The sequence below is a fragment of the Zalophus californianus genome, chromosome 1, assembly GCF_009762305.2.
Source record: "Zalophus californianus isolate mZalCal1 chromosome 1, mZalCal1.pri.v2, whole genome shotgun sequence".
Taxonomy (NCBI): Eukaryota; Metazoa; Chordata; class Mammalia; order Carnivora; family Otariidae; genus Zalophus; species Zalophus californianus.
This window is the reverse complement of record NC_045595.1, coordinates 78,912,033-78,931,131: the sequence shown is the minus strand read 5'-3', so window position 1 is coordinate 78,931,131 and position 19,099 is coordinate 78,912,033. Positions and strand designations below refer to the sequence as shown.

General features: G+C 41.0%; 1 protein-coding gene across 2 annotated transcripts in view; it reads left to right on the top strand.

Annotated features, from left to right (window-relative positions):
• The first annotated feature begins 253 nt into the window (after nt 1–253).
• The window catches only part of NR1D2 (nuclear receptor subfamily 1 group D member 2), a 29,019-nt gene continuing 10,173 nt past the window's right edge, over nt 254–19,099 (top strand). The window contains exons 1-6 of one of the 2 annotated variants that reach the window (XM_027584157.2): nt 254–533; nt 9,304–9,570; nt 10,458–10,546; nt 12,672–12,816; nt 15,005–15,624; nt 17,341–17,526. In XM_027584157.2, the coding sequence (XP_027439958.1) occupies nt 518–533; nt 9,304–9,570; nt 10,458–10,546; nt 12,672–12,816; nt 15,005–15,624; nt 17,341–17,526 (1,323 nt within the window). In that variant the 5' untranslated portion in view covers nt 254–517. Of the gene's footprint in view, nt 534–1,178; nt 1,305–9,303; nt 9,571–10,457; nt 10,547–12,671; nt 12,817–15,004; nt 15,625–17,340; nt 17,527–19,099 lie in introns of those variants that run through there. The other variant, XM_027584158.1, reaches the window with a different exon arrangement.

The following is a 19,099-nucleotide window of genomic DNA, read 5'->3' as shown; positions in this document are numbered from 1 at the left end:
GAGACGGGAGGTCGGCTTGGAGGGGAGGGAGGAAGGGAAAGAGAAAAGAAATTTGGGGAGGCGGGAACGGGGAAGGGGGGCAAGGGGACGTAGACAAGAAGCCAGAACCGAAGGGAAGGGGAGCGGCGGCGGCAGCGAGGGGGCGGAGTCGCCGCAGCGGCCGGCCGAGGGGCGGGCGGAGGGAGGGGGTGTGTGCGCGGGTCACATGGTCGCAGCTGCCCTCCCCGTCAGCCGCCCTCGCCGCCGCGGTGCGCTGGCTGCAGGAAGCCGCCGCGCCGCCGCTTTTGTTGTCGGGGACTCCGCGAGGAGCGCCGCTCGCCGGCCGCCGCCGCCTTCTCTCACTGCAGCCCGCTCTCTGGCCGCGGGGCCCGGGTTCCGGGCGCCTCGCCCGCCCTGCCTATGAGGGGGCCCCGCGACCACCGCCGCCTCCAGCCCGGGGCGGCGCGGCGCTGAGGCGGAGGCGGCGCTGCCACTTCTGCGGGAAGCGGGCAGCCTCGGTCCCCTCCCGGAGGGCACCATGGAGGTGAATGCGGGTAAGAGCCGGACTGCGGAGGGTGGGGGCACGGCGGAGGGGGCTCTCGGATCCCGTTGGGGCACTCCGTATGGCGGCGGCGGGGGGTGACCTCAGGACTGTGGGGTGGGCTGCTGCGCGGTGCGTATCGGCTCGGGCTCGGTTCCCGCGTTGCCCCCCGGGCCTTTCCACGGCCGCGCTCCCGGCTCCCTGCAACGCCGCAGCGCGGCCCGTGGCGCCGGCCCGGCCCCCCCCTCACATGGCCGGGCCGCGCGAGCCACGTGCGCACTGTGTTTACGTTCCGCGGCGCGCGGGCGCCGGTTGGCTGGGCGGGCGCGTGACGCGGCATTACATAATGGGCGCTGAGGCGGCGGCGGCGGGCGGGGACACGTGAGGCCGCTCGGCTCGGTGACCCACATTCCCTGGGGCCGCAGGGACACGTGGGGGCGGGTGCGCGCGCGCGCCGTCGCTCCCCGCCGCAGCCTCCCGGGAGGCCCCGCCCCTTTGGAACCCTCCGGGCTGTGACGTGGTCGCGATTCCCTCCTCCCCCGCGGGGTTGCACATTGCGGAGGAGGCTGCGCGTGCGCGTGCTGGACCCCGCGCCCGGGCGGTCCCGAAGCGGGTGCGGACGCCGCAGTGTACCGGCTGCCGCCTTACGGTCGGAGAGGTGACCTCGACGCGCAGAGTCAGGGCCAGGCCGACTGCATGGGCCGCAGACCTTGCGGATACTGAGGAAGAAGTGCGGGTTTCTTGGGGAAGACTCGGTGCTTCCCCAAAGCGAGACCCCTTGGAGGTCTGAGGAGCTTAGTTCCTGAGCAATGCCTGGTAGCTGGGACGGCACCTGCCCTTGTTATGATGCTGCTTCAGTATTTCCAGGAAAAATGGTCGCTCTAGGACGTGACCTATCTTACACACGGTCATAAAAAAGGCTCGAAAATCCCCTCGGGCTGGGAGCCTATAGGTCACACCCATAGCTAATCTTTCAGCTCACGTAGGGTCGGGATGACTCAGGTGATCCCAAGTGACCCCGAGACTTTATGAAAGACTGGTCATTGTTTATTTAAATTGACTTTTTAAAAAAAGATTTTATTTATTTATTTGACAGAGACAGCGAGAGAGGGAACACAAGCAGGGGGAGTGGGAGAGGGAGAAGCAGGCTTCCCGCGAAGCAGGGAGCGCGTCGTGGGTCTCGATCCCAGGGCCCTGGGATCATGAGCTGAGCCGAAGGCAGACCTTTAACGACTGAGCCACCCAGGTGCCCCTAAATTGATTTTTTTAAAAACCCATTGGTTGCCGACCTTTCTTGAACCTGATCAACAGAATTTGGCTTTATCATTATTTTTCTAGTTACATTTCCTGTTACAGTGTCACAGAACAGTACTGTGCTCCCTTCTCTCCTTTTGCCTGCCCTCAATGATGGCCCTTACACCTGAGGCCAGTGAGGTTACAGAAGAATCTAGTTTGTGATGAGCTCTGGCTGTTATAGGCAGCTGATAAATTATTGAACACTACGTCTGAAACTAATGATGTACTATATGTTGGCTAATTGAATTTAAATTAAGAAAAAGAAGCCAGTTTATATTTTTTAAGTTATATGCACTTTTTAAAAAACGATACCTTGAAAATAAATGCGTTGTGAGTTTTCCACCAATGTAAAAATAAAGACATTTTCTGTGTTTTAATTAACCTGGGTCTCCTTAGCCTTTGAGGGTATTTTTAAAAATTGGGTAATCTGTCCTGGAATTAAATTTTTGCTTGATAAGAATGTAGAGATTATTAGGTTCAACCTTTTTCAACCTAGCTTTTAGCATGAATGAATTCTTCAGATTTGTAGCCTTGTAAGGTGGGCTAGCTCAGGAGGCTAGAAAATTTTTGTCTGGTTTGCACCTTCCTGGAACAGTATCACTGATTTTAATCTTGCCTTTTGGAGCTACAGATAATAAAACTTCCTTTGGATCACTGTTGAACATAACCACTCCAGTTCTTCCATTTTCAGTTCTCATTACTTGGTCCTTGCTCAGTGTTGTTTTGATCATCATCCTTGTTGCCCTTTAGGCTGTAGCACCCAGAGGTGAACAGGCTCCTGTGGAAATGATTGGACAGTTACCAAGTTCCAAGTTTCGGATTCTGATGCAAATGAATTCTCTGGCAGGCTGAGCTTTGTGGCTTATTGGCTTTGCTGACTCATAGTAACCTTGCAGTCAACTAGGACCTTTACATGTGAGCTATTTTGAAGCTAGAGTGTAGGAATTTGCAATTATTTTTCTTAAGTTTTATCTTGTTCCTTTTGGCTCCATTGTCAACCTGTCTCAAGTTGTTATCCAGTACATTAACAACTTCTGCCATATATCTGTTAGAGGGAGCATTGGGAAACATTCCCTTCAATTTTCCTCAAATTGCAAATGTTGTCTAGGGTGGGGCCAAATTCAGTGCTGTGTGACTCACCTCTGACCCATCCGTTTGATTGATACTGTTATTAGTACCATGGTGAATACACATTCAACCAGTGACCATTTCATCTAACTTTTATGACATAATTGTGTCTTTACCTTATCCATGACTAATGCAGATATGAAATAGTGAAGTGGCAGAAATTGACTGTATATGTTTCTGTCACAGATTTTGGGTGAATATACCAGGTTCCTTAAAGTAAATGATAACTCACTGCACAAACTTCATAACATGGCTGTAATTCACATTTTTAAAAATTTTGAGGACATTCCCACATAGTTCATTCTTGTTTTTATAAACTTGTATTTCTCCTAACTTGGAAAAAAAAAAAGTCAGAGAGCAGTAACGGTAAATAAGTCAGTTGGAGAGAGAAACAGCAAGATCATGGAAAGACTTAGAAGTGAAGTAGCAATTTGCTTGACTAGTCAAAGGAGTTAAGATATTCAGAAGGTGGTGTGGAAATAACCTCCAGGGAAACCACTGGGTCCATTTGACACACTCAAAATTAAAGGAACGAAGAAAGGATAGGGAGGGTTAGTTTTGTTTGAACTCTTTAGTATGATGGTAAAATAATATTCACCAGTATCTGTGGAGTACTTACTATGTGCCAGGCCCTTTACATGTGTCACTACTTTGACACCACACTTTTAATTCTATGAAGGCAGGTATTGTTACCATTTGAAGATAAAGAGCTAAGTAGATTGAAGTTAATTAACTTAATCCAGGCAGGTGGTGGAGCCAGATTTTGAATCCACAAAGTCCACTTGGGGAGCACAAGCTACTATGCTGTATTAGGTCTAAGCCCACATGACATTTGATAGTATATGCACATCTTGGTGGTCTTGTCTTCTTGGGGGTAAAGGAAATAACTGTGCGGATCCACTTGATTTGTAGTGGTGTAGGGTTGTAGCTGATGGAAAAGGGGCGGGTGTTAGTAAAGCCTCCTAATCTTGTCATTCCTTTCTTTCAATCTTGTTGCTAGTCATACTGTTTTTTCCCCCCAGACACTAGGTTACATTTGTGTCTTCCTCCTCCCTCCCTTCCCCCAGTAATTTACATGGAGAGCAGAAACACTATTTAACAAAGTAAGACCAGATTTGTTTTGTCATCCCATTTTTTTATTTGTTTTCTTAAATCTCTTACATGGTGTATCATTTAGTAATTTGCATGTTCTTCAAGACCCACTTATTGTCACCTTAGCTGTGTTTGCCCCTTTTGATCTTTGCCCTCCTGAGTCCTCTTGTGTGATCCTTAGCAGTTCACAGTAAATTTGTATGAAACAGTGCTCGCATTGCACTGGAATGAATGGTTAAGACAGCTGTCCTCAGTTGGTCTACAAGGCTTTTTAGGGAAGGGACCATGTTGTTCTATGGAGCCCTGATGCTCAGGACACAGTTGGAAGGTTAGTGCTTCAATTGGATCTATTATACCATCCTGTGAGTAGAAATTATTAGTAACCTACTTTTAAAATGAGAAAACTAAAGCTTCCAGGTGGTAAGTATGTTTTGTTCTAAGTCATAAGGCACAGTCATGAGTTGAACTGAAGCATTCTTTCCAGGATGGTGGGTAGTGGGAGTGAGAAGGTTTTGGTGATGGGCAAGCCTAGAATTGGGGTAAGAAAACCCCAATATATGGCGAGCAGTAAGTGTTTCCCAGCAGTATAAAATTAGATATTGACTTCTGGCTTGTCTGAAGTTGACCACTGGGTAAGCCCTAGCCTGGGAACCTGGCCCAGCTCCAGGGATTTTTTTCCAACTAAAAATAGAGAAGACTGCTTCAGCTAATTTTAGCTTGAGGCATCTAAGAAGTACATTCTGCCTGTTTCTGGAAGTGTTGGGACTTGCTGTTTTGGGGATTTTACCTTTCTTGCTTTATCATCAAAAACCATGTATGTAAAAAGCACTTTAAGAATCCCCTTTTATGAACACCATTTCAGTCTTGTAATAACTCTAGCAGATATTCCCATTTTACATAAGGCGACTCAGTTTTAGAGAGATTGAAAGTGGTTTGCTTGCCCAGGTCTTTGCAGTAAGAGATAATAGTTTATACTATGGCCTTCACCTTCAACCCTGGCCCTGCCACTTAGTAACAGTGTTTATATTAAACCTCTCCGAGCTCTGAGTTCCTCCTGTGAAAAATGGGATAATGGAGGTAAATACTTGTGAGGTCAAAATGTGATAGGAAGTTGTGTCACTTTATTCTTGGTATTTAGTAGGTACTTGAGGACTTGTAGTTTTCACTTCCCTTTCTTCAAGGGGTTGAGGAACTATTAGATGTACTCCTTAACTTTCTAGGAAATTAAAATGTGACCGTTTGGGTTACTAATCATCAGGTCAGTAGATTGGTGTCTGGTAGCAAGAGTGGATGCTAAGACAACTAAATCAGTGTTGAAGGTCTTGCTAGGAGAATGTAGCTGCTTCTAGATGGGTCATCTTTGATACCACGGTGCCTGGCACAAATGCTTGTTGAAAAGGATTGTTAAACTCCCTAAAGATAGGAATTGATATTAACTGGATTGATAGTAGCTTAGTGATTTTTCTTAGGTTTGATTTTGGAGGTTTTGAAAAGAAGGTGTATTTTGGGTAGTTAATAACAATACCTTCCATTGCTCAGTCAGTGTTTTAAAACAGTTATTAAGCCATTGGGATAGCTCTGATTTCTGCAAGCTTATTTCTAAGGTGAGGTAGCCAGACTACCTTGTGAACGTAAATGGCTCTCTCAAATGCTGGCCCTAAGAAAGTCTTACTTTAAGGAAAACCATCACTTTCTCATCTTTTACTATCTTGAGATGTAAGAGAATTTACCACCTAAAGTGGTAGTACTTTAGTAAGATAAATAGCTGTGAGATGTTCCTTTGGGAGTTTATTAAAGACTAAGAATAATATTTTCCTTTGCATTCTATTCTGAGTGTATAGACACGTGAAAAAAGTAGTTTGCTAACACCTGGAATTTCTAATGTGAACTTCAGATCTCTAAAATTTTATGAAAACAGATGGCACAGTGGTTTTTACCCAGTTACATGACATTTGCTAGCCTTCCAAGTTAAAATTGTTTCCTCTCTGGATTCACAGTATATTAAGGGTATTCAGGCAGTTAGACAATGAAAACATCAACTTTTACAAACTATGAACCAATTTGTGCTTTAATTCAGTGATTGTAGCTATTCTTTTGTGCAAAGAATTGCCTGGGGAACTTGTTAAAAATTAAAAATGGTCATTCCTGAGGGGCCTTCTCTAGTCTGGGCAGGACCTTGGAAATACGTATTTTGAAAAAGTACCAGGTGGTTCTCATGATACATATTTTACATAATTTTTCTGGGTGATGAGAATAAACTCACACTTAGGAAGTTTTTCCTCCTTGTGTTTGGAGTTTTAGGGGCTTTCAAAACCAGTAGATGAAATTTCTGTTATCAAAATTACCCTTGGTCACTGGGGTGAATATCTGCCTTGGGCTCAGGTCATGATCCCAGGGTCCTGGGATCGAGCCCCGCATCGGGCTCCCTGCTCGGCAGGGAGTCTGCTTCTCCCTCTGATCCTCCTCCCCGCTCACGCTCTCTCTCACTCTCTCTCTTTCTCTCTCAAATAAATAATTAAAATCTTAAATTAAAAAAATTACCCTTGGTCGCATTTTCTTCCATTGAACACAGATAAAGATATTGGCTTGTGACAGTCCCAGTTCTTTTTTTTTTAAGATTTTATTTATTTATTAGAGAGAGAGAATGAGAGATAGAGAGCATGAGAGGCAAGAGGTTCAGAGGGAGAAGCAGACTCCCTGCTCAGCAGGGAGCCCAATGTGGGACTCGATCCCGGGACTCCAGGATCGTGACCTGAGCCGAAGGCAGTCGATTAACCAACTGAGCCACCCAGGCGCCCAATGACAGTCCCAGTTTTACTGTGTAACTATTTTATTGTGAATCAGTATCACCAAAAGGTTGATCAAAGTTTCTGATTCAGTAGATCTGGAGTGGGGCCTGAGAACTTAGGTTTCTAATAGATTTGCAGGTGATGCTGAAACTCTTGATCTAGGGACCACACTTTGAGAATGACTGGTTTATAGGTGGGGAACACACTGCAGATCTAATATTAATCATAAAGCTCTGACTTCACTCTGGGAAGATGATAAGCACATGGCAAGAGAACATTTGGGAAGTGGGTTAGTCTAGAAAGACCAGAGTCACACCTCCAACTTCAAGACGGATTGCAGGCATATGTTTAATGAATGGAAAAGTGGATGGAATTCTCCACATTATTTATATTTTTGTCTTTAAAATTCAAGTACATTTAGTTGCATTTATGCATATTAAATTTGTGTATGATGAACACTGTTGTATTTTTCTTGGCATGGTAGGTGCTGTTTTAACTTCTTCTGGGTTTTGACCAAAATCTCTAAGAGTTACGGTTTTACTTTACTTCTCAGGAACTTCCCATCCTGGTTATGTATAATTGGTACTTAAATACATGTCTGGAATCTTATTTCAACAAAACAGACTAAAAGTGACCTAAAATTCTTCTGTCCAATTTTTTCTTCTCTGTAAGTGGAAGTGTCTTTTTGTTCTTTGGAATTGTTTTGGCCTCAGCATTTTGCTGTGTGTGTGTGTGTTGACTTATAAAGTATGGCTTTTATCTAAAAAAGAGATTGGGGAATCATTTTTCATTAGCAGAGAAGTTTATTTCAGAGTGAATGCTTAAATTGCAGTTGTTACTTAGGGAACGTGCAGAACTTTCCAGTAATTACTCTGTATAGCTACCCAGATTGTTGTCAGAAATGCCCTGTTTTGCTTGTGACTTTCTAGTAATGTTTTAGGATACCTGGGATCTGTCCATATTATCAAATGTGCGCTTCACAAAGGCAGAGAAGTAGGTCTTAAAAATATTTATGGCAGGCTTATTACTTGTAAAGCATGTATAGAAAATTGAGAGACACTGTGCACTTAGGTGCTTATAGGCTAGTTGAGAAAGAGATGGAAACAGGTAAACAGTAGATTTAAATAAGAACTCAGGACAGTGATAGAAGAGAGATAATTTTACCGTTGTGTCTGATGCACATTGAAAAAGCCCATGAATGTTTGTTGGTGATAGAGGGAAGAGGGAAAGAAACCAACAGTAGATCTTGGCAGAAAAGATGAGAATTAGTTGTTTGGCCTGGGATTTGGAATAATATATTTGGCTATGAGATTACTCTTGCAGCGTTTTATGTCTTTGACGGAAGATGTTTGAAATTATACTCTTAAGAATAATTTTAAATACTGTTTATTAGGGGCGCCTGAGTGGTTCAGTCGTTGGGCGTTTGCCTTCGGCTCAGGTCATGATCCCGGGGTCCTGGGATCGAGGCCTGTGTCCGGCTCCCTGCTTCGTGGGAAGCCTGCTTCTCCCTCTCCCACTCCCCCTGCTTGTGTTTCCTCTCTCGCTGTCTCTCTGTCAAATAAATAAAATCTTAAAAAAAAAATACTGTTTCTTAACCTGGGAGGTTTACAGTCTCTAAGAGGCCAAGACCAGTTTTCACCAGGGTTGTGGAGGTTATATTGGTGCGGTTGTGAGTAGTGTTTTGAGAGTAGCTCTATGGAGAGAGAATTAGTGTCAGCCTTAATGTTATATAGCATGCGTTCTTTCAGCTTCTTTTAACATTTACTGTAAATAGCAAGTCAGAAGAACAGGTGGTGAGTCTGGATTCCTTAAGAGCTGTTTACAGATAAGTGTGTCTGCAAGTCCAGTGGCAGAAGCAGGTGGGGAAGGGGGAGCGTGGAACTGGTGATTAGTGGATAGTCATAGACGTTTTCAGGGATCTTTAGGAAATATTCTGGGAGCAATAGCTACGAAAGTTCACTATTTTGACATAAATTATCTGGAGTTCCAAATGTTATATCTGTTCTTGGTTAACCTGTGTTTTAGCCAAGTGCTGGGGGAGGCAAATGAACTCATTGTTTGTAGGATTGTGTCACTATAATGAGGGAGGCAAAGAGAGGACCAGAAGCAGACTTCTTCATGACAAAAAGTTTGTTTACTCTAAGCTAGGTAGTCAGGAAGGTTTTTCATTCCTTTTAGGAAAAAAAAACCTAGAAAATGAAAAGCTTTAGGTTTGGATCTTTGTGTGCTCAGAATAATTAAGCCAGTGAGACCTTCTTATTTTTTGAATTAGTGGAAATGATTTGTGCTTCGAACTTTGTGGAAGCAGGAAGAATAGTGGGGAAATAAGGAAGTTAGTTACTTTCTCCTTTTAAGGGTGAGTGGATATTTAGTCAGCAACCTGTTTCTAAAGTTAATGACTTTACTATTCAGATTTGGAAAAATAGAAAACATATATTGTCATGTATCTAATTATCTGAATTCTCCCCTCTTTTCTAGGAGGTGTGATTGCCTATATCAGTTCTTCCAGCTCAGCCTCCAGCCCTGCCTCTTGTCACAGTGAAGGTTCTGAGAACAGTTTCCAGTCCTCCTCCTCCTCTGTTCCATCTTCTCCAAATAGCTCAAATTCTGATAACAACGGTAATCCCAAAAATGGTGATCTCTCCAACATTGATGGCATCCTGAAGAATGATCGAATAGATTGTTCTGTGAAAACAAGCAAATCGAGTGCACCTGGGATGACAAAGAGTCATAGTGGAGTGACAAGTAAGTTACTTTAGTTTTCAAAGGTTGGTGCCATTAATTGCGGGTGGGGTTTATTTTATCATTTTTCATTTGGGTGTCATTTCACCCCCCTTTGGGTAATCATAGTTTAGTAGTTAGGTAAGAAATCAGTGATGATTTTGAAAGTTACAGCCTAGGGGTTGTCATAATTGGTTCTTGCCATGGAGCAAGATCTGTGATATGCACTCTGCCTGGCCATGTTTCCTTTAGGGTATCCCCTTTTACCACATTTTCACAGTTGCCTTTCTTCTGGACTCTTGATACTGAATCTGGTTTCTAAAACAGAGTACTTGTTATGGGAAGGGGTTTGCTTTCATGAAGTTGGAGCTAGGAACATTTGGGATTAGCAAATAAAGCAGCATTGGGATAACTAAATGAGTGGTGGAATTTGGACCCCTGAGTGAGTGTGGAGGTAAAATTGGTTGATACAGGGGGGATGGTGCCTGTAGGTCAATTGAACTGAGTATCTATCATACAGCAGTCTGTGGAGACATCTGTTCCCACCTCTGTTGATTGACTCTTTTATCTGACTTCTTAATTCTTACTAAGGAGAATTGTTTTTAGTTCTGGTTGCATCTATATGGTGTAAAGTAACTCTAGATTTATAGAATTTCAGTGTATGTTTAAAATCATCAGGCTCTCAAGATATTTTTGGCAGTCCCATAAACTGTGTTTAAAAGAAAACTAAGATATCCTTGGATTTGTTAATTTGGTGTAAAGAATTTTCTTTCCCATTGTAAAAGTAAATATGAAATATGTATCTTTTCAAAGTACTTACAAGTTGAATAAAATAAGTTGGAATCAGTTGGAAAGAAAACAGTTGAAGTTTTTCTTCCAGCTTTATACTTTTGTGTCTGTTTGTGTCTTAGAATTTAGTGGCATGGTTCTACTGTGTAAAGTCTGTGGGGATGTGGCATCAGGATTCCACTATGGAGTTCATGCTTGTGAAGGCTGTAAGGTAAGCTACTGATTCTGGGGTTAAAGAAATTGGAGTTAGCCTTTCCAATTTCCACAATTGATAACCTGGGAGGATGAGAGAAGTCAGCAGCTACTCTTAAAGTTTTAAGCATTTTATGTAGTATATAAATGTAACTTGTTTTGAAAAATATATTTTTATTTTTTAAAGATTTTATTTATTTATTTGACAGAGAGACACAGCGAGAGAGGGAACACAAGCAGGGGGAGAGGGAGAGGGAGAAGCAGGCCTACTGCCGAGTAGGGAGCCTGATGCAGGGCTCAATCCCAGGACCCTGGGATCATGACCTGAGCCGAAGGCAGACGCTTAATTGAGCCACCCAGGTGCCTCGAAAAATACATTTTTAATTCAGTGAAAATATTTCTTTTTTTTCTTTAAGATTTTGATCAGAATAAATTTGCTATCTCACTCAAACTTAATTATGGTATGAAACCAAGTGCACAGATGCTTATTCATTAATGCATCAGGCACTATTCCAGGTGGTGGGGAAATAGCAGGGAGCAAAACAGACAAGGCACTGCTGCCTTGCTGGAACTTAGTTTAAACCAAACTTTGAATAGGTCTCCTTCAGATATGTTGACATTCTGATATGTCAGATATTAGGAGTTGGGAATAATTCCTACATACTTGTAAAAATGTGGTATCTTCAGAAGTAGTGCCAAGTGACTTAAAGAATCTTGAATATAAATTGAACGCTTGGGAAACCTTATTTTATTTTTAAGGTTTGTTGAATATTTCTTGGTTAGAGGGTCAGCTAATTCCAAGTGAGATAGTCTATACCTCCTACTTATATCCAGGGAATCTCTCTTTTTTAAAAATCTGACACAACTATTTCTCCTGAGTATCAAAAATTAATATGGCCAAGACATTTGCTCTTGCTGTTTTCTGACTGAAAGCCAGGAGCAGGAATCCAGCTTGGCAAGATATGATGGGTGAGCAAGATAAAGAATATACATGATGGAAGAAGAAATATTTTTTAGGGTAGCTCTGAATAAATTGTGAGTTTTGTAGCTCTTAATGGCTGGGTCACTTCACAAGACTAGTCAGTATTTAATATAGAAGTAGCACTTTTCCACTGTATAAAAAATTCTGTAAGTACTGTTTTACTCATTCTTTTTTTTTCTTTTAAATAAGAATGTGAAATAATTGTAGAGCAGGCATCATTCTCAGTTTATTGATAAGGAAACAAAAGCACAAGCAAATGAGCCTAATTGTGTATCCTTGATAAATACACATAATTGTTCTATACTCTCTTAGAGATATGTCTAGTTCATACATTTTTGTGTTCAAGTATAATATTGTAGTAATAAAATTTAAAAATATTGTATTGCAAAATTACACAGATTCTTGAAATGTGTGGTTAGTTATAATATTCAAGGAAACTGCAATTTAAAATTTTGGTAATTGTGCCTTGACTTTTCTGTTCTTCCTGAGACCATGAAGCTGGAGCTCTTTAAAGACCCATCACAGAGCACATGCTTAAATTGTATAGTAAAGGCAGTTATTTGTAGCCATCTAGCTGGGAACTGTCTTTCCTTGGATCACTAGCTGCTCTGCGGGTGTGTGGTGTCACATGTACCTGTTGCTGACAAAGTAGCCAGGAATATCTGACACATGTGAGTAGACCTTGCTGGTGTCAGCCGGTAATGATGCAGGAAAGACCAAGCTCTTCTAATGGAGTCCTTGGTGCTAGTGAGGGAATGATACCTGTGGAAACACATTTCTCTGTCAGCTCTTTAAAAATCAGTCATTCATATTTCAAGAGTTTTGGGATTTGTATGTGATTAAAGTTTGGGCTGGAAAGTGTGGCTGCAGGCGGGGGCAGGTAACAGGGTAAAGTGTGGTAGAGGGGTGCTTGGCAAGCTCCAAGGTTCTCCAAAGGGAGGAAGGGGAAGAAGAGTTGTTTGGCTGGTAGGCAGAGGTGCTTACTAACAACAGTTAGAACCCAGTTAAATTCTTTGTGTCAGTATTATATCCCTGTGTTCTAAGCCAAAATTATTTACCAGGTAGCTAGTAAAATACTTGATAGTCAGTTGTGGAGGGAGTGCTTACAAGGATTTCATCTTGATGTTTTTAAATGGCTGAGTACATTTTCCTTTGTTCTTAGGGTTTCTTTCGGAGAAGCATTCAGCAAAACATTCAGTACAAGAAGTGCCTGAAGAATGAAAACTGTTCTATAATGAGAATGAATAGAAACAGATGTCAGCAGTGTCGCTTCAAAAAGTGTCTGTCTGTTGGAATGTCAAGAGATGGTATGTTCCTACTTTAATGAGCACTCTTCTTAAAACATACGGAGCTAGGCTTTTATTCCTCAGCATAAACCAGACCTATAGGCCAGTTACCAGTGGCCTTGTGCTTAGAGTGAAGCAGATTTTAGAAAACACATTTTGATGCCTTATAAGATGCCAGATTCATTAAAGTTAAATTTTAGTGTTATCACCCTGGAAAAACAGCTTTTGGCTCTTTTTTGGGGCTTCTTGTAAACCCCCCCCCTGCTTTTTTAGTATACAATTTGAATACTTTTTTTCCTAAAACAAGAATTCATTTCCCTTCCCTTCCCTCCCCTCCCTTCCCTCCCCTCCCTTCCTCTCCCCTCCCCTCCCTTTCCCTCCCTTTCTCTCTCTTTTTTTGAGGGGGGAGGAGTAAAGGGGGCCGGGAGAGAGAGAATCTTAAGCAGGCTCCATGCCCAGTGCGGAGCCCAATGCAGAGCTCGATCCCACGACCCCCAGATCACAACCTGAGCCAAAATCAAGAGTTGGAGGCTTAACCTACTGAATCACCCAGGTCCCCCTCTTTTTTTTTTTTTCCCCCATATAGGAATCCTTGGCTCTTTCTCCTTGATTTCTCAACGTTTCTGAGGAACCCTTTCTCCTATGTGAATTATCTCTGTGACTTTCTTAGCTCTGAGACGATAATGTGCCTTTAGGGCACAGGTTCTGAATATGTTGAAAGGAGATACAAAATTGAAAGAAACAGTAGGGTCTGGAGTGGAGGTGGTTGCTAAATTCTGGCATGATCCATTCCCATAAAAAATAAAAGTTAATTTGCGGGACTGTTAGTATTTTCTGTGGATGACATCACTGGAAAATTTGACTCTTCTATCATGCTTACGGAAATCACTTTTGGATAGTCTCATTTAGTTCTAAGTAACATAACAGAAGAGTATGAGGTTTTCAGAGGGATTAGTTTAGTAGGATTAATTAAGAGTTGCTAAGAATGAACCTGATACTTATCTAGGGAAGCGTCACTTAAGCAGTCCCTTAAGTTACTCTAATATGGTACACAAATACTGTTGTAATAGAGCTTCTTGAGTAATGGATTTCAGCGGTTGATGTTTTAGATTTCATTTGTCTGAAAATTTTTTTTATATTACTAGAAATTCTGATCCAAAGTTGGTGGATATTGTGATTTCCTCAAAAGAACAAAAATGGCAGTCATTTGTGAAGGAGGGAGTAGAGATGAAACAGGATAATAAAATTGTCCATGATAGCAATAATATCAGAGGCTACAATTAGATTAGGAAGGCATTCTTGCTGGGTGGGTATATTGGATTTTTTTAAAAAAAATTTTTATTGTTATGTTAATCACCATACATTACATCATTAGTTTTTGATGTAGTGTTCCATGATTCATTGTTTGTGCATAACACCCAGTGCTCCACGCAGAATGTGCCCTCTTTAATACCCATCACCAGGCTAACCCATCCTCCCACCCTCCTCCCGGTATATTGGATTTTTATGATCCCTGTATAAATATTAGACTAGAAAGCTTTTCTTTTCTGTCCCTCGGGGATAGGAATGTTGGAGACAGAACACATTCTAAAACTTGGCCTCTAAAATAATGGAGGATGAATGATTTAATTTTTGTTTCATTGATTTTAATTAAAATCCAGCAAATTTTTAATAACTGCATTTCTATTGACTGTGTGTGTGTTTTTTAATTAAAAATTTTTTTAAAAAGATTTTCTTTTTTAAGAAGCTGGAAAAAGAGCAAATCATTTAATAGTTGGGTCTTGAGAATAGGGTTACAAAAATGAATTGACAAAGGTTAGATGTTCAGGGAGTGCTTGTACCTACTAGGTTCCATTAACATTAATGGCTGTGGGTAGCTGAATCCCATGTGCCTTCTTAAGAACCCAGCCTTCAGCCTTGTTAATAGGTGCTGTGTAGTAATGCTGATCTGTTTCACACTGTGATTTTTATTAGTTAATTTCAAATTTTTAAAACTTTGCTTCTAAAATACCTAAATTTTTCTCCTTTTCACTTCTTATGTACATCAAAAATACAACCAGCAAATTTAGAATAATTTGGGCCAGAGACATACAGATATTTTTTATTTGTATCATTAGAGGCCATAGCTAACAGATAATTTGGTGCTATTCATTTGTATAAACAGGTCTTATTTAGAATATAGATGTTAAAATACCTTTTTCTTCAATAGCTGTTCGGTTTGGTCGCATTCCTAAGCGTGAAAAACAGAGGATGCTAATTGAAATGCAGAGTGCGATGAAGACCATGATGAACAGCCAGTTCAGTGGTCATTTGCAGAATGACCCATTAGAACATCATGAACAGACAGCCTTACCAGCCCAGGAACAGCTGCGACCCAAGCCCCAGCTGGAACAAGAAAACATCAAAAGCTCTTCTCCCTCTTCTGATTTTGCAAAGGATGAAGTGATTGGCATGGTGACCAGGGCGCACAAGGATACCTTTATGTATAATCAAGAGCAGCGAGAAAACTCAGCAGAGACCATGCAGCCTCAGAGAGAACGGATTCCCAAGAGCATGGAGCAATATAATTTAAATCATGACCATTGTGGCAGTGGGCTTAGCGGCCATTTTCCATGTAGTGAGAGCCAGCAGCACCTCAATGGACAGTACAAAGGGAGGAACATAATGCATTACCCAAATGGGCATGCCATTTGTATTGCAAATGGACATTGTATGAACTTCTCCAATGCTTATACTCAACGAGTATGTGATAGAGTTTCGATAGATGGATTTTCTCAGAATGAGAACAAGAATAGTTACCTGTGCAACACTGGAGGGAGAATGCATCTGGTATAGTGAAATCAATTTTTTTGCCCAACTTGCATCAAGGAAAGCTTTTGAAGGTTTTCTTTTATTTGGGGGCAGTATACCAAATTCAGGGGCAGGGGTGGTGTCAAAACTTGAGACTTAACAGAATCAGTTTTGTGCAATATTTTTGGTTAAATACTTCTAATAACATCATTTGTTGATTGACCTAATTGACACAGAACTAGGTAAAAGCATATGATTTGGTTGATATTATGATTGGGATTAGGATTTTATATAAAATATGGATCATGTAGAATTGGTCCTTTAATTCTTAGAAATCCCTTTCAAAATTTAAGCATTCTGATTAATTACTATCTTACTAGCTGTGGGATTTTCTCAAAGGACTGATCATTTAGTTTGCCACAGTTAGTAATCCTTTGATTTCTTTGGAAAGTGTTTTCTTTAACTATTATAATGTAAAAAGGTCTTTGAATATAGAACATGGATAGATGTTTTACTGTTTGAGAATTTAGGACTATTTTAATTTAATATGCTAGTTTCTAAGGATTTTCTCAGACTTCATCTTATGAGATGAGTTAATGTTATTCAAGTTTTTTTTTTTTTATCAAATACAACAGTCTACATGAAAGTACAGTGTTTATGTTCAGCCAAAATTTCATCAGAAACAGCAGTACTACACCATTTCCAGTATAAACCATGAGGTCCTTTGATAGTGCTTGGTATTTTCTACAGTCAGGTAATTAAAGTCTTCTTTTTTCATTTTCAAAATAGCTGACTCTACCCCAATTCTTTTGTTTATTTATTTTTTTTTTGTCACTTGCAAGGATTTGATTCCATGGGTCTGAAAGGTGACCTTATTTATATTTATTAGACTTGGTGGCTGCCTTAAAGAGGGAAAAAAAATCTGTAAGCATTTAGGTTCTAATTTTGTGGTATTCTTCATGGTTATAGAATCATCCCATTCCTGGATCTCCTATGGATTTAGTGAAAATTTAAAGGCGATTTTACTAATAGAATATACAGTGAATGTTCATAATCTTTTTAGTGTTCTTATACCTTCTTTGGCTTCCTGGTTTTTCCTCACCAGTCCTTATGTAAAAGGTGCCCCTTGTATCTCCCATCATTGTTTCCTAGTTAAACAAGTGGAGGCCAGTAGTCACACCACTGTTAATGAAATAAATGGTTAATGACCTTTTTAAAAAAGTGAGGCATCTCACTATCCTCTTTGAAATTATAATACTGTAATCGTGCCATTTGGAAAAAAGTTTTGAAATATTAACTAAATATTGAGTTCTAGGCCTGCGACTTCTAGCTGTATTTAGATAAACTTCTTAGAATCTCATTTCCTTATCTAAGAAATAATAACTATAATATCTGCCACAACTAATGAATATAGGATTGACAATGAAGTATGTATGAATTTGAAAATCTTAAAACCAGCATAAGGTGGCAGCAGTGTTGAAAACAACAAAACAAAACTCGTAAACCCGTGCAACAGGTTTTTGAAATAGCTTAGCCTACCTCTTTTATGATGCCTTAATTGCTGTTCAGACTAGGTTGCCATGAAGCTTTCTAACATAAGGCAAGTAGCAAGAAGAGAAGGTGTTACTATTAGTAGATTTTACCTGTGTCTGAGAGTTATTTTTACATTGGGGTTTCCAATGATCGAGATGCCACTTTTGAAGTTTCTTTACCATCTCTCACAATTTAAGAGTTTTTCTGTTTTGTGCATGTTAGGTTTGTCCAATGAGTAAGTCTCCATATGTGGATCCTCATAAATCTGGTCATGAAATCTGGGAAGAATTTTCAATGAGCTTCACCCCAGCAGTGAAAGAAGTGGTGGAATTTGCAAAACGTATTCCTGGATTCAGAGATCTCTCTCAGCATGACCAGGTCAACCTTTTGAAGGCTGGGACTTTTGAGGTAGGTTTTATTTATCTAGAATATCGATGCAGGGTGTGTGTAGTATTTTATTTTCATGTACCATTTCATTCTTTTCTAAAGAAGTATTTATAGTCCAGAGGCTGAAATTACCAACAAAAGAATAACCATCTCAGAATCTTGGGAAGAAATGAGATAAATCCAGAGATTCTTAGGACTTGAAATACAACTGCTCTCTGTTCTCAGCATACAGACTTCCTCCAGGTTCTAGTATTATTTTCAGGTGAGGACCGCAGGCAGAGTCTGAAAGCCTAGCCTGGTGTTTCAGTACAGAGTACAAAGGGTAAATAGAACGTAGTTTTTCTCTTTAAGGAGATTGTAGAATATTTCGGGGTTATGTGAGACGTGTCTTACGTGCTACTTTAGACTCTCTTGGCTTCACCTCATCCAGAATCCTTGCTACTTTTTTTCCTCTGGCTTCTCTTACTGTGATGCATTCTGCCTGGACATGGGGCAGCTACTGTTGCCAACCTGAGTAGGACACAGAATGCCTCTGTCTGTGCTGTGTTAGGTGCCTCCCACCTATCTTCCCCAGGGCTTCCCTGGTGCTGCTGAAGTGTGAGGAGCCTCAGGACTTGCTCAGAGCTCACTTAAACATTATTCTGAAATGCAGGGTGGTGGGTGGAAGTTGGTGTCTAGTGGGCCACATCTTTGATCAGTGGGGGACGGGAATCGGGATATATTTTCACTTTTCCCTGCTGGTCCCACAGACTGAGCTCTCAGTTGTTAATGAATACGGAGTGGTGGCTAGCTCAGTAATACATCCTCTGGTATTTGCTGTCATCCCTTCCCAGTCTCATTTCCTTTTTCCTCAAACCTGTTCTCACATATGGTACTGCACATTCTGCACAAACTTTTGCTTTATGCTCTGTTTTCGGGGGCACTTGGACCAGAATGGAGAAGGAGCCATATTCATAAATAAAATACCTATGGTATAATTTAAAGGTAAAACTGTTAGGTTAGGATTTTCAATGTAAAGGAAAAGATTAGAGGTAAGATTTAAACTCTAAATCTTAGAGGGGTGTCAGTGATCAAGTTCAATTCATCCATTTTTTGAGGTTAAGTAATTGTGATCCAGAGGGGTGAGGAGATTTTTCTGGGATTACCAATAAATTTCTGACAGAGGACCATAACACAAATCCCAGACTCTAGCACTTGTGTTCTTTCCACCTTGTGATTTGTCTTGGGATTGCTGTGTTCTAGTTAGTGCCATCTTCATAGAAGGCTCACTCTCTTTTGGATTGTCTTGAATAAAACAAGTCTTTGGGAATATTGCAAAGGGGAGGTGTTTGTTCAGTATTCCTCTGGTTATGAAAGAAGTATGTGACATAGGTGTTGCCATTTACTCTAGGGGAGGGAGTGCCGTAGATAAGCAGTTGACTGATTTGGTTTGGATTTGAAATACAACTTGGTGTCTGGAACACTTTTCCTGTAATAGTTTTCTTTGTGTATTGTCTCTTTGGGTTATAGTTTCTTAAAATAGTCTAATTAGAGTTTATCTATAAGCTGCATTTGCCTTGGCTGCATTTGGTGTTTTGATGTCTCCAAGTGTTGT